Source organism: Manis javanica, chromosome 6, assembly GCF_040802235.1.
Source record: "Manis javanica isolate MJ-LG chromosome 6, MJ_LKY, whole genome shotgun sequence".
NCBI lineage: Eukaryota > Metazoa > Chordata > Mammalia > Pholidota > Manidae > Manis > Manis javanica.
In genome coordinates, this window is record NC_133161.1 from 89583426 (window position 1) to 89598435 (window position 15010).

Here is a 15010-nt window from a genome sequence, read left to right on the forward strand (position 1 = left end):
TCATTTGGGGTTGTTCTTCCTTCTTTAAATATGCCTGGATTGCTATATACTTTCCTCTTAAGACTGCTTTTGCTGCATCCCACAGAAGTTGGGGCTTTGTGTTGTTGTTGTCATTTATTTCCATATATTGCTGGATCTCCATTTTAATTTGGTCGTTGATCCACTGACTATTTAGGAGCGTGTTGTTAAGCCTCCATGTGTTTGTGAGCCTTTTTGCTTTCTCTGTACAATTTATATCTAGTTTTATACCTTTGTGGTCCAAAAAGTTGGTTGGTAGGATTTCAATCTTTCTGAATTTACTGAGGCTCTTTTTGTGGCCTAGTATATGGTCTATTCTGGAGAACATTCCATGTGCACTTGAGAAGTATGTGTATCCTGTTGTTTTTGGGTGTAGAGTTCTATAGATGTCTATTAGGTCCATCTGTTCTAGTGTGTTGTTCAGTGCCTCTGTGTCCTTACTTATTTTCTGTCTGGTGGATCTATCCATTGGAGTGAGTAGTGTGTTGAAGTCTCCCAAAATGAATGCACTGCATTCTATTTCCTCTTTTAATTCTGTTAGTATTTGTTTCACATATGCTGGTGCTCTTGTATTGGGTGCATATATATTTATAATGGTTATATCCTCTTGTTGGACTGAGCCCTTTTATCATTATGTAGTGTCCTTCTTTATCTCGTTACTTTCTTTGTTTTGAAGTCTATTTTGTCTGATACAAGTCCTACAACACCTGCTTTTTTTTCCCTCTTGTTTGCATGAAATATCTTTTTCCATCTCTTGACTTTTAGTCTGTGCATGTCTTTGGGTTTGAGGTGACTCTCTTGTAAGCAGCATATAGATGGGTCTTGCTTTTTTATCCATTCTATTACTCTGTGTCTTTTGATTGGTGTATTCAAAATCATTTAGGGTGATTATTGAAAGATATGTACTCATTGCCATTGCAGGCTTAGGTTTGTGGTTACCAAAGGTTCAAGGTTAGCTTCTTTACTATCTTACTGTGTAACTTAACTCGCTTATTGAGCTATTATAACACTGTCTGATGTTTCTTTCTCTCTCTTCCTTTGTATTCCTCCTCCTTCATTCTTTATATGTTGGCTGTTTTATTTTGTGCTCTTTTGTGTTTCCTTTGACTGCTTTTGTGAGGAGTTGATTTTATTTTTTGCCTTTAGTTAGTATTTGGCTAGTCTGCTTTCTTTGCTGTGATTTTATTTTCTCTGTTGACATCTATTTAGCTTTAGGAGTGCTCCCATTTAGTGCAGTCCCTCTAAAATACCCTGTAGAAGTGGTTTGTGGGAGGGAAATTCCCTCAACTTTTGCTTGTCTGGGAATTGTTTAATCCCTCCTTCATATTTAAATGATAATCGTGCTGGATACAGTATCCTTGGTTAGAGGCCCTTCTGTTTCATTGCATTGAATGTATCATGCCATCCTCTTCTGGCCTGTAAGGTTTCTGTTGTGTTTTCCTTTGTAGGTGACCTTTTTCCTCTCTCTAGCTGCCTTTAAAACTGTCCTTGTCCTTGCTCTTTGCCATTTTAATGATTATGTGTCTTGATGTTGTCCTCCTTGGGTCCCTTCTATTGGGAGTTCTGTGTGCTTCTGTGGTCTGAGCGACTATTTCCTCCCTCAGTTTGGGGAATTTTTCAGCAATTATTTCTTCAAATACACTTTCTATCCCCTTTTCTCTCTCTTCTTCTGGTACCCCTGTATGCATTAGGTTTTTAAAACACATATATACATCTAAGTCCAAAATAAAAATACAATACTTCTAGAACCTTTATCTGTGATGACACCCTTGCTTTTTTCCCACTTTCACTATTTCTGAGTGTGAAAGTATTCAATAAGGCACTTCCAGTAACAGCAATGCTCGTAAACATTAGCTGCTTCTACTCTTTTCAAAGCCCCAACTCAGATCATCAAAATCTAGCAATTTTGTCTCTCAAGCCATTGCTCATGTTTATCTACTTCTTTCCATTCAGTCACTTAGTTCTGAACCTGATAATATCTCAAAACTGTTCAGTAGCTTCCTATAGTCTAACTTGTTTCTTTTTTTCAATTCATGATCTCCCATCAAAATGACCTTCCTAAAATACTTCTCTGATGACATCACTTCTTTGCTCAAAAACTTCAATGCCCACTTCCACTAAAAAATGGAATCGGATAACCTAGCATGATGTGCAGTTAAAATTCAATGTCAAAATCAATTTAGGGGCCTTTACTAATCTGTCTACCCTATATTCTCTGTAAAATCTGTTTCAGCCTTTATTCCCTACACATATTCACACTCTCATTCTTGTTCTTTCAGGGAAATGCTTGACATATGGTAGGCATGCATTTAATATTTACTCAGAGAACAAATGATCCCCCATTGTCTGTCTTTACATTTTACCATTCATTCAAGAGGTCAAGACTTCACATACCACCTACATACGTCTTTCTTGGTCCTGCCAGTGGAATATCATCCTTCCTTTCCTTCCCTTGTACCACTAGAATACTTCATAGCTCTTTTAAAGTGCTTCATCAATAAAGCAAAATGTTACTAGTGTATTGTTTATACTGAAGATATAAGTTTTTCTATATCTTTATGTTTCTGTAGCGCCCAGTACATTGCCTTGCATAAAAGCTCAGTTTTATACAACTCACCGATGGCTCTTGTACCCTGCGATATTCAAGTATGAACCTAACCCTTCCCAAACTGATTATAGTAAATAATTTTTGGTAAAAGCACCAGAAATAAGGTTTGGCATTAATTTATGAAACTCCACTAACTTTTAAAGTTGACTCTAGGACCAGAGCAGCAGCAGCCTGGATTATAACTGTCTGCCAGTTTAACTTGAGATGGCTTAGTGTTATCAGATAAGGAAGCATAACAAGAAACTGAATTCTACTCCTTCCATCAAAGGGCTCATTCGCTCTTCTACACTTGAAAGTACTGGGTCCAGGTGACAATTTCCAAGGCAAAGACAGGTGAGGTCATGTAGAAGAGCAGGGAAAGGTAAAGTGACCAGGTTTTATAGTGAATACTTCTAGACTTAACAAATAAAACCTATCTGCATATGGCAATAGAACAGTTGAAAAAGTCTTTAAAATAAAACCTATATGGCAATATAAGAGCTGAAAAAAGCTCTTAATTTTTTTTTTAGTATGGTTACAAGTTCTCTACTTTTATACAAAGTGTGAATACTGAATTCGTATTGCCTAAATTCTTAAGATGTACCATAGTATCTGGCTCCACAGTTAAATAAAACATCACTGAATTACAAGCACAGGAGTGAAAAAACTTAGTTCTACAAAACAAATGTTTAGATAACAGGAGGAAGAAGATAGAATTTTACCTGTGTTCTGCCGCTGGAACAGAATAACCTGCAATAGGATCTTTTGTTCCATAGTATTTTTTAATTAAAGCAATTCCTGCTACTGTGTCTGTGCCTTTGAAGTTAACCAAGTGAGCAGACCCTCCTATGCCAGCAGTCTGGAAAATAAATCATAAACCAAAATCCAAAATAGAGAAAGACCCATACTTGAGGTATAAAGCATAGCTCCCAAAGGAATTGTCTTTGAGAGATATTTAACTATTATAAGAAATTATAGTTCTTACGACAGATTCAGTTTTTCTTAAATATTTAAGGATTTAATGTTACCTGCTCAAAAGAAACCTATTTAATAGTGACCCACCCTCATTTCCCATCACTCTCTTTCCCTTACTCTGCCTTGTGCTTCTCTGTAGTATTATCTGATATCTGCTATATTTATTATATCTGTATGCCCATCCATCCAATGTATAAAGGTTAGGGACATTTGTTGAAGGCACTATTATACATACTTTGAACAAAGGCTGACACACAATAGGTACTTAACATGAATCTGTTGACTGAATCTCTGGAATTTCAAAATGTGGCCTATTTAGAACCAAACTCAAGTCCAGAAAGTTCCCAAAAAGTTTATAATGGCATTCTAACTAACAATCTGCATTTCATTAAATGAGGTTCCAAGGCAAACCTCATTTTCTTACCTCTTGAGTTTCTTACCTCTTGAGAAGAGACTCCTCTGTAGCCAAAGTCATGTAACTTGAATTCCAAACCATCTAAGTTACCAGAGGTTTCTAACAAATATTTGGCCAATATTTTCTTCTGTTCTCTAGAATTTGTGGCCACTGTAATCGGATACCAGGACTGAACAAGAATAGTCTGAATAATAAAATTAACCATAAGTATTAGTACATAAAATACTGAGTTCTTTTGGAGGAAAATCCTAGCTTTCTCTGGAGGTATGTCTTGGACTTCCATACTACTGGGAATACCAATTAGACAATTCAACTGTACAGCAGTTCAAAAGAGTTTTGCATCCCCAAGCTGTTATGATAATAGAAAACAAAATGAAAATACAGCAGATCTATTATCTGTTCCTGAATCATCTCACCTTTAGTATACTTTGCAGAGAAGGCAAGTGATTTAGCTTTATGAATGCACATCTTTTCTTTTTAGCAGCAAGAAAGTTTTGTTCTATTTCTTCATTGGAACAGAAGGTTAACTTTAGCTCAATATGCTCCTTCCTCAACCTCTTCATAAGTCTGAGACAGCTCTGCAGAACCCTCAGTCTTCTGAAACATGTTCTGAAATCTGACTTAAGGACTAAGGTTTTTTTCTAGCACCAATATTGAAATTGATAAAACAATTCAATAATTACAGTGGGTTTTAAAATACAGTGTATGGCTAAAATTAACAGTCAAAGAATGTTATTAAGAACTTCAGACATACACTGGGAGAGGGTATTGGAAGGAATACTATTTAGTACTATTATTAAAAATGTTTAAAATCAAAGATTGCCTGAAGAACACCTTCAAGTTTGTAAATAACAGGTTTTCTGAATTTGGTAACATTTATCATAAACAAGGGTAAACTTGTGTTGGGAATGGATAAGAGTAGAATTAACCTTCTCTAACCCCACACAAAAACCCACCAAGGATTCAAAGTTACTATGAAGAAGTCTCTTCTGGAGACCTTGTATTTAGAGTAAACAATTTTTTATAAAACAGGGTCTATCAGAAACTATAATAAGGGATTGTGTAAGACCATTAATTTTGTGTCTTGGGATAAAAATACCTATCTAGGACTGAAATTATTTAAAATAATATGTATTAGTAGAAAAGAAGGTAAATTTGCTGTTTTGTTTCCGGTGCTAACAAACAAAAACAAGGATCTATGTACCTTTTTCCCTTCAAATTCCAATGGACATTTTTGAAAAATTTTATGGTGTTTTAGTCAAATACACCAAAATAATTATTAAAACAGTTTCTTTTTCTCTTTTTAAGGCTCACATTTTTTTACTTTCTGAAGAAATTAAAGAAAAACACACATGAAGGAAGGGAGACTGGGAACTAGGTCTCTATGTACATAATATCCACTTTATAGAAATTCAAATGGACACAAAGGAAGAGGACTTATTGACTAAACCCTCAGTCAGGAAAAAAAAAAAAGGTGAAAAAGGTTACTGATAGATGACGACTTCCAAAATAATATTTTTCAGTTTAGGATCTTTTGGCATTGAAGGTAGAAAGGATAGGCTAGGTGATGTGATTAAGAATTCTACTCTTGTGTTTTTTTTATAGCATCCCTTCAAAACATTTCCAGTACAAACACTGTAACAACTGTACAAAACTAGTAAGATCCATTCTCTTTTTTTTAAGTTCACATTAACTCAAAGTTTCAGGACACAGCAGTAAACTATTTAAAATCTTTTAGATAATTGTACATTTTTCTTGAGACTATTAGCCTATTATTAGTTGATGGCCCATGAGGAGAAATTTTAAGAAAGTGTTACATTTCCTGTCAACTTAGCAAAAATGTATTTCAAACATATTCTTGTGACTAAGTTTTCTAAATTTTTTCTAGAGTTTGTAGACACCTCTCAGATACTAAGGTGGTATTTTTATAAGTCATTTTCTAGGATATTTCCTCGTTCACATAAAATCTAAGTGAAGCTGCTGATGAAAGGAAAATAAAAAACCTTGTAATAGAAACTAATAGTCTGTAATACCCTCCCCCCTTTGGTGCTTAGAAATTAAATAATAGACCAGCAAATTCTGAATGTATTTAGATAGAGATAGCACATGGTAGAGCCTAGGCCCTAAACTGATTATGTAAGGATGAAGAAAGCAGTTTTAAAAATGTGAACAGAATTCCTTTAGTCTAACTGGAACAGAATATTCATAAAACGTTGTTACTAAAGCTGCTGTTTTTCTGATTTTTTTCTATGATAACATACATTCAAGATTAAAACAAGATGGAAACCAACTGAGCTTTAACAGTAATTTTAATCATCTGATTTAGATAAAATCTCAGAACATTAAATTTCACTGGTAGGAACCTTAAAGATTTAGTGCAACCATCACTTCATAGATGAGGAAACTGAGGCCTGGAAAGGTTTAGTTTATTGTAGGAGATTACATAGTTTACCATCATTATCAATTTTTAAACTAGAATCCCAGTGGAATGGTTTTTACATCTTCAGTGAATGTTAACTAAGAATTAAAAACAAAATTAAACAATTCACCTCAATCCAATTTGTAAGCCAGTAGCACTCCGGATCTGTGTTTTCCACTGTGAAGAGAACATTTCCTCGGGGAATGACAGAGCCTTCCGGAACAGCTTTTATTTCTATTGGAAGATGCCCATCATATTTCTGGAAAAACAGTAATAAATTTATTCACTCAACAGATGATATGCAGTTAGAGTTTTAATAAGGTTCTTTTTTTAATTTTAAAGATGCTAAACTTACTGTCATAGAACTACAACTGGAGATTACAGTGCTAGTAATCTAGTCAGAATAAGCTAATCCTCCCGAAATAAAATTAGCTAAAATGATTAATAGTTTAGGCGCTGATATTAATTTTAAACTTTGTCAACATGCTTCTAAGAACATCTGTCACTAAAACATACAGATAATTTCAAACAGATCAAAACAAAAAAGTTGTTTATTTTCTTTCAAAAAGAAAAGGGTTTATTCCAACAGTATTCCAAGAACTCTATCCTTCTTCTAAATAATTCATTTTCTTAAAAGAAAGGCTAAAGGTTAAAAGATAAAAAAGAGGGACTGCTATTAAAGAACAAAACAGAAACAAAATAATAACAATAACGAAAAAAAGACAAGGAGAGAACAGATCTTCCTGCTGATAGAACCTTAAATAGGTTTTCTCTTTATTCAGGTAGTAGACCATTAAGTACACTTCCTAGAGCTTTGGCAATCAATATCCCCGTTCAACAATTTTCTCCAAACTAGGCTGAAATGATATATTTGCCACATGGTATGTTACTAGGTAATTAACGATGCCTCCCCTTTTTTAAAGTTAAAAGATGTAGCTAACTTTCAGAAGGCAAGTTTCAGAAATCCTCAGTTTATTTAGATGATTTGGGACAGATAACTAGATAATAGAAATATCTGTTTAATGTCAAGCACTGGAAGCCCCACGGTACAGCATAAAGAATACTGCCTTTAGAAGAGCCCCAGCCTGGATTCAAAAGCAGGTAGGAGACCCTGGGCAAATCACTCATTATCTCTAGGTATTAGACTCACTGCTTAAAAATTAGGTTAGACAAGATCATCTCTAGAGAACCTATAAATCCCTGACTCTCTGAACATAAAATCGAAAGATTTATCACCTTGGCCACTGGATATTATATTAATAAGCACAGCACCTAACTTATCTATTACCATTATGCTCACAACAAATCAAATGGGGTAAGTGCAGGAATTAGCCAACAGATTTTATTGACCTTACTGAAGATATGGGAAAACTACAGCACAGAATGCTTACCAGACTTCTTCAAAGATCCATTAAGTACCAAATAGTAAAACTCAATAAAACAATATAGGCATGAAAGTTAAACTATGTCTAAGTATTTTGTGTTTGGTAGTCTATGATGGAAAAGACATTCATTTTAAATAAATTCACTAACAACATGATAAGATGCCAAAAGATCCCATTCCCAACCTATCTTTGTAATAAAGAAAAACCAGTAGAGAACATTCAATTCTTATAATTCAATTCCCGTGTCTTCCAATGCCCCAAAGTTAAGTAATGGATCCAAACATGGTAGATATGAGTATTACAGCACAACAAAGAATAAAAGTCGCTTTCATGGACCTGTACCAAACCATTCTAACTCATCAGTAAGGGAAATTTAATAAAATTATTGTGTTATGACAGACTCACAGCATCTATTTTCTAAGATAATCTACAGTCAAGAAAATAGATATACATTTTGAAATTGCCAAGTAACGATGCCCTTTCCCAATCAAAGGGTATTTTTAAAGAAAGAATTAAGTCACCTTTCTGAAAAATTCTAGGTACTTAAATTATAATTCATTTATATTACAACAAATAACTTAGACCTGCTATAGATTCTAGATACAAATGATTGGCCGTGAGAAAAAAAAATTAAATGTTACCCTTAACTTTTCACAAGACTCTCTAAAATAGCCATTATATTTAGGTCATAGACAGAGAAGACTTATAATTATAGCTTAATCTCTATTCAAATTCCTTTGCAAGAAATTCTGAAATAAAAGCAAAACCAAAATAGATGAAAACATGAAACCATTTTTTACCTCAAGAATGTAGTTCCATCCCTTTTCATTAAAGACATTATCTTGGAAATGCTCTCTATACATCTCTTTGGCTTCCTGGATTTTCTCTTTGGTTACTACTTTACCTAAAAGGAGAAACATCTCCTGTTCACATTTCTAAAGTCATCAGGTGAACTGCTGAGTTATCATAGGATAAATGTCTCTAGCTATTCCATCCATCCTATGGATAAAAAATTAAGAACTGAGAGGTTAAATGATTCACCCAGAGTCAACAGCAGAACCAGAAAACGAATGTGCACTTCCACTCAAAGCGTAAATGTTAACTTCTTTTTGAAAAAGATTTGCAGAAATTATTACATGTATAGTATTAAAAAAAAAATCACAATAATAAATTAACTTCTAATTGGAAGATATTTTTCTATTTATATTAATTTATATATTCTACAAATTTGAGAGTAATAAGCCTTCAATACAAATGATTTTCTAGGTGAACCTTCTATTCATAAAGGTGTCTTCAGGGCTGATAATCCAGTAATTTTCACAATCACTAAATTTTTGACCCCCAAATACATGTTATTTAACTTTATCTGTAAAATGAGGATAGTGATAAGAGAGTACCTATTTTTGGGTGGTTATGAGGACTAAATGAGTTAAGACATATGACACACTTAGAATAATGTTGGCCTAAAATAGGCAATCAGTATTTTTTTGCTATAATTAACAATAAAGTAGTATTTTATAAAGTTTTTAAGCTGTAGAAGTGAAGTGTGACATCATTCTTTGGTAACTTTTTCTATATACGGTCACTAGTAAACTCATTTAAAATATCATGGATAATCTTGCTGCAAAGAAGTGCTCTTGCTGTCCAAGTAGGTTTTCAAGAATGTGACGTATCTGAACTGTTTGACATATCTGCATAAAATTTGACTTTGTCTGTATTTCGTCCTGAGATTATTTTTATTTGAAAGGTTAGACGAACTTCTCCAAAATGTGTAAAAACCTTGGGAATTGTTTTGCCCTAATCAGACTATTATAAACCAGCCAGAAATGGACTTTCAAATAAGAAAGTACAGAAATTACTTGGTGGACTTTTCTGCTTTAAAATACATTGGAAACTAAGTGCACAGTTACAGGCAGTTTTGAAAAACAGACCTTTAAGGTAAAACTACCTGACTAACCATATTCTAATTTTAATTGCAACTGCAATTCAAGATGAGTTCCCAGGTCAATAATGATCCCTTTATGTTGAATTAATGATTTATGTCTATTAACAAACCAGATTAACCTCAGAAAACTGACATTTCTCAACATACTCCCAAACTTAGTTTCAGAAAATCTTTCTCCTACTAACAACACCAAATACATATAGCAAATTTTAAGATGTAATGCACTCAACAAACTAAAAAATTCCAAAAGTGCTAATATAAAATAACTAAGTAAATATAAGACTATTCAAAAAGTTACTTCAAATCATAGAATATAACAATATAGGAAAAAAAATTATGATGTTACATAAAAGCAGTGTTTTAAATGTACTAGAAAAAATAATACCTTTTAAGTACTTATTAAGAATGTACTGCAACCCATAAAATACTGTTTCATCAAATTTCACCCTCCTGATTTTGGAGTCTTCTGTCTTCTTTTCACGGCATTCAAAATAGGAATAAACTTTGCTTGTGTTGGGTGGGTATTGTTTATAGTGAGTAACCTATGTGAAAGAGAAACACTTGAGTCAGAAAACACCAGATGAACGGAATATAAATCACACCAGAAAGGCCGTGATATTACTTAAAACCAGAGAAACTACTCTTATCTGCTATTGATCAGCTTCTTTTCTTGGCTATAAAGAAAAAAAATAAGTATCATACTTATTACAATACTTTTAATATTTCACTATCTTCAATTACAAATGACAGGAGAGTATTAAATTTTATAAACAGACTTAATTTAAGCAAGTACAAGGCCTCTTGGAATAAAAATACAAATCAGTTCGACTTGGGAACAGTCTTACTACAAGGAAAAAGAAAAAGAAAGAACTGAAAGCAGGATTTGGTCCTGTTACTTTCTAGATGTGGTATGTTTGATAAGTCAATAGTCAATGACTTCCCATGACTCTACTTCTTTATCTGTACAACGAGGCCGTGAGAATGATTCCCTTCTAGGCTTCATACTGACACTAGGAAAGCAGGAGTAGCAGTGGATGAAAGAAATCCTACCTTGTGGTTATTTTTCTCAAATTACCTCTAAATTGGAAATAAATGCCTATACAGTATACCATCAAATACTTATGCAGTTAAAATTATGAAGACGTATTATCACAAATTTTTCTTGCATAAATTTGGGTAAAAGTCACTGTTGAAAATGTTTTTTTTTTTAAGGAAAAAAGTGAGTATTCATTATAATTTGAATACTATTATATTTTAATGTGGTTAAAACATCTTACTAATAAAAAACAAGTGGAAGAATAATGTGTATTTGCTCAGTTGAAAGAGAAGGAATAATAATGCCTTACACCTTAAGGTAGGGTGGTGAATCGGAGAGATGGTGGAATAAATCTTTGCAGAGTCAATTATATGGATAGTCACTGTGAACATAAACCACTTTTCTTGTTTAGCTCTGATTTCGATTAGGAAAAACTGATGTTTTCTTTGGCAAATCTGAATCCTAGTAGAACTGGGCTTTACTAAAGAATCTTTGTAACTTAGTACAGAAACTATAAAATGAATATACTCTATAAAGAGAGAAAAAAAATTTACAGATGTTTATATTTTCTTTCCAACAGAAGCAACTTGGAACTCTATAAAAAATAGCAGGCTTATGCTGCTTACAGACAACTTTGCAGGTGCAATGTTTTTTAATATGTGGTCTAATTGACTAAGTCAGGCAACAGAATTGGAACTTTCAGTATTGCTCAGGTACAACAGATATCTACATACTACAAGGTACAGGGAAACCTCATCAAAACCTAGTATATACCAGTTTCTTTAGATTAGAAAGATGCCACCACTATGTTTAAGAAGATTCAAGTAGCAGCTAAGTGAATTAATACAAATCTAGAGTAATTAAATCTATTAGCCAATTCACTAAAATGCAAATATATATATGATACCATAATAATTACTACTTCAACTACTTAAGAAATTGATTAGAAAAAGATACGACCACCTAAAAATGTACTCAAGATGTATATAAAAATGAAAATGTCTAATTTACAATATAAAAAACTCCAATTCCTTTAGTGGGAATAAGCAACGAAGTAGCAGAAATATTCAACTATAATGAAGTAGAATTTGAATAAGTCTGGCTCACATCACACAAGTTTATAAAGTCACCTTCATAACTAACTTTCAGTTATTCTGACCTTTCAGTTCAGATACTTAATGGTGCATCTTTAAAAATTTACTTTTTCTGTACCAAATTTAAAGTATTAAAAGGCAAATGAATTATTGTCATCCGAGTAGACCACATCCTCAAAAACTGAATGGAAATGTCCCTGAACTATTTAATTCCATCTTGGTCTAAAAAGTATACTAAAAAGTTTCCATCATATAAATACAGTTCCTGTTCTGGACAATAATTAGATGTTTATAATTTTAAAACTTTACTTCAGCTGTGTTCTTTAATTACGATACTTAAAACTTTTGCATAAATATTCAGAATGCCTCCTCTGAAAACAAATATCACTAAAAACACAAAATTGTTTAGGCAGCTTAATTACAAATGAAGTACGATTTCTAAAATTTTCTGTGGAGAAACTTTAGAGAACCATTTTAGAATTTAGCTAAAGAATCTAAGTTGTCTAGGCAAACTCGCAGGCAATTATCCATGAAACACAATTTACTATTAAGTACCTACTAACACCCAATATGTTTATGGGAGAATAAAATAAACAAAAAATAATATACACACACACACACAAAAATACTGTCTGATTGTCTGATTTCTGCCTGGGCATCTCTAGATTTGCCTTAAGGTTGATTTGATGTCTTTCCAAGAGCTTTCCTCCCACAGTGAGATGACAGAGTTGACCACAGGCAACTACAACTACTGTGCTTCTCCAGTTATTATTATATGGATTACAGGATGTCCAGAGTGGAAGCAGGAACATCAGTGAAGAGGCCACTGCCAGACTAGATTAGGTGAGAACTGGCTTAACATCTTTTGTAAAGGAAAATTAGGCTGATAGGTTACATGTGGGGGATAGAGAGGCAAAGAAATTAAGAAAGGCACCTGGATTTTTGGCTTGAGCACCTGGGGGAATAATGGTGCAAGTATTACTGAGATGGAGAAGACCATGGAAGGAATGAGTAGGGAAATCAAGAGTTCTGTTTTAAAAATGTTACCTACTACTAACAAGAAGCTTCATAGTGTTCAAAAGTAAAGTGAATTCCAGAAAGAGAGCTCTTAAATCATTTTTTTACCATTGCTTTAATGCTTATCACTAGAGAAAATGGTTCTACAATAAATTTAAAATTATTTAGAAGATGAAAACAGCAAATTCCTCATTATATCCTAGACAAACCTAACCCCTAAAAATGTTTCCTATTCTGGCATGGCCTTCCTGCAGCTAATAGAGCACCGTCAGTACATAAATGTATGTGTAGTAAACATACAAACACAGGAAAATGTAGCTCTTTTAATAGAACTTAATTTCACAGTTAAGTGATTGATTTACTTCATGAAAAGATAAGCTTCTAAAAATTACAATCCCTGAGCTAAATATCCTTATCCTATGTATTACAGTTAAAAAGAAGTATGAGAAATACTTAAGTTTATATACTACGAAGTTGCAGAGAATCTTTCTCTTGACAACAAAGTCTAATTTCTTCTTGGGCATCTCTATATCTATCTCCCCGTGGGAAATTTATGATTTGATGTTTTTCCAAGAACTTTCCTTCCACAATGGGATCACAAAGTTGACCAAAGGCAACTACTACTAATGTACTTTCCTAGTTTAAATTATACCTTTAACTGTTTGCTAGGGAATAATCACAAGCCAACACTTTAACAATACCATGCAGATATAAAAGCATAATACCCAAGGTCACAGAGTAAGTTATATTTATCTGCTTAATATCTAAGGGCACTCAGAAGAGGATCCACTCAGCCTTACATTGGCTGACTCTCTCAAAGCTAATGTACTAGAAACAGTAAAAAACAGCTGATTCCTTCCCTCTTCTTTTCAATATTTAAGATTTCCCAAGCCCTGGAAAATCTTCTTTTGCTCCAGGAAATTACTCATCATTATTTGGCTTCTGAGGCACTAACTTAAAAAAATATGACTTAAAGATTTTTGGGTTAAATTTTGGGAAAGGGGAGAAATTATAAAATCATATACCTCTTCCCTCAAAACCTCCTGGTATGAGTTCCTGACAGCTTGTATTTTTGCCACACTTTAAGAGAGATTTCATCAACTGACAAAGAGGACACCAGCTGGCACTCTTGTTTTGCAATGTATTATAGTATATTATTGACCTAAATTAATCTTTCTTAAGTATATTCATGATTTATATGTAGGATTTTATTCCTGTTGCCCAAGTTTTTCCTGTAACTTACAATATAAAACTTACTAGAAAAACTGCATCAGAAGAATGCACAAGTAGTCTGACAAAAACTGCAACAGTATCCCAATCCTCACAGGCTCAGGCAGCCATGAAAGCCACTGTGACAATACCTAAGTGTCAGTTCAGTAGCAGTAAAAGCTAAACAACTATGCAAAATTGGAACAGCTCACAGGAAGGCACTGGATAGCTAATGTCCCAGGCAGGACTAACTTGCCCAGAAGATTCACATGTATCCCCAAATCTTTTCCTCAAAAAAAATCCCAAACTTTTAAGATTTGTTATTCTGCCATTAACAAGGGAGCAAAATCTTTCTAATCACCACATAAACAGTATGGCCTTTTATAACTTCTCTAAAATAAACTTTCACCCATCCTGGATTATAAGAGACATCTTTTGTCTTTTGTAATACCTGCTAGGTCTCCACTTAAACAAACGATGCAAATGCGCTGAGTTCTAGATGACCAGTTTACAAATGACCTTTTGGGAAGCAACCCACCACAGTTCATAAAGAATGTGTGATGTGGTTTTAACTTCCAAAAGCTTAGGGATTACTTTTGTGCACCATATACTATTTTTTTTCCAACTGCAGCTCAATTGACATCTTCCATTTAATCTGCTAATAGGTATAATGTTCAGAAATGTTAAAACCATTTTCTGCTGTAATTTTTTTTTTAACAATCATCTATAGAGAAGCAAGGAAAGAAAGAATGAACAGAAAACCCAGAAATTCCATTCCTAGGAATTTACCCTAAGAATGCAGGAGCTCAGTTTGAAAAAGACAGATGCACCCCTATGTTTATTGCAGCACTGTTTACAATAGCCAAGAAATGGAAGCAACCTAAGTGTCCATCAGTAGATGAATGGATAA

The 15010-nt window shown here is 33.6% G+C and overlaps 1 protein-coding gene across 4 annotated transcripts in view; it reads right to left on the minus strand.

Moving 5' to 3' along the window:
- Positions 1 to 15010, minus strand: part of NAMPT (nicotinamide phosphoribosyltransferase) — a 33578-nt gene that overhangs the window by 14755 nt on the left and 3813 nt on the right. For 3 of the 4 annotated variants that reach the window (XM_017679882.3, XM_017679898.3, XM_037003611.2), the window contains 5 exons: positions 10130 to 10286; positions 8600 to 8703; positions 6545 to 6673; positions 4021 to 4179; positions 3328 to 3464 (listed from right to left, as the gene is read on the minus strand). In XM_017679882.3, coding sequence (XP_017535371.1) covers positions 3328 to 3464; positions 4021 to 4179; positions 6545 to 6673; positions 8600 to 8703; positions 10130 to 10286 — 686 coding nt within the window. The remainder of the gene's footprint in view (positions 1 to 3327; positions 3465 to 4020; positions 4180 to 6544; positions 6674 to 8599; positions 8704 to 10129; positions 10287 to 15010) is intronic. The other variant, XM_073239007.1, reaches the window with a different exon arrangement.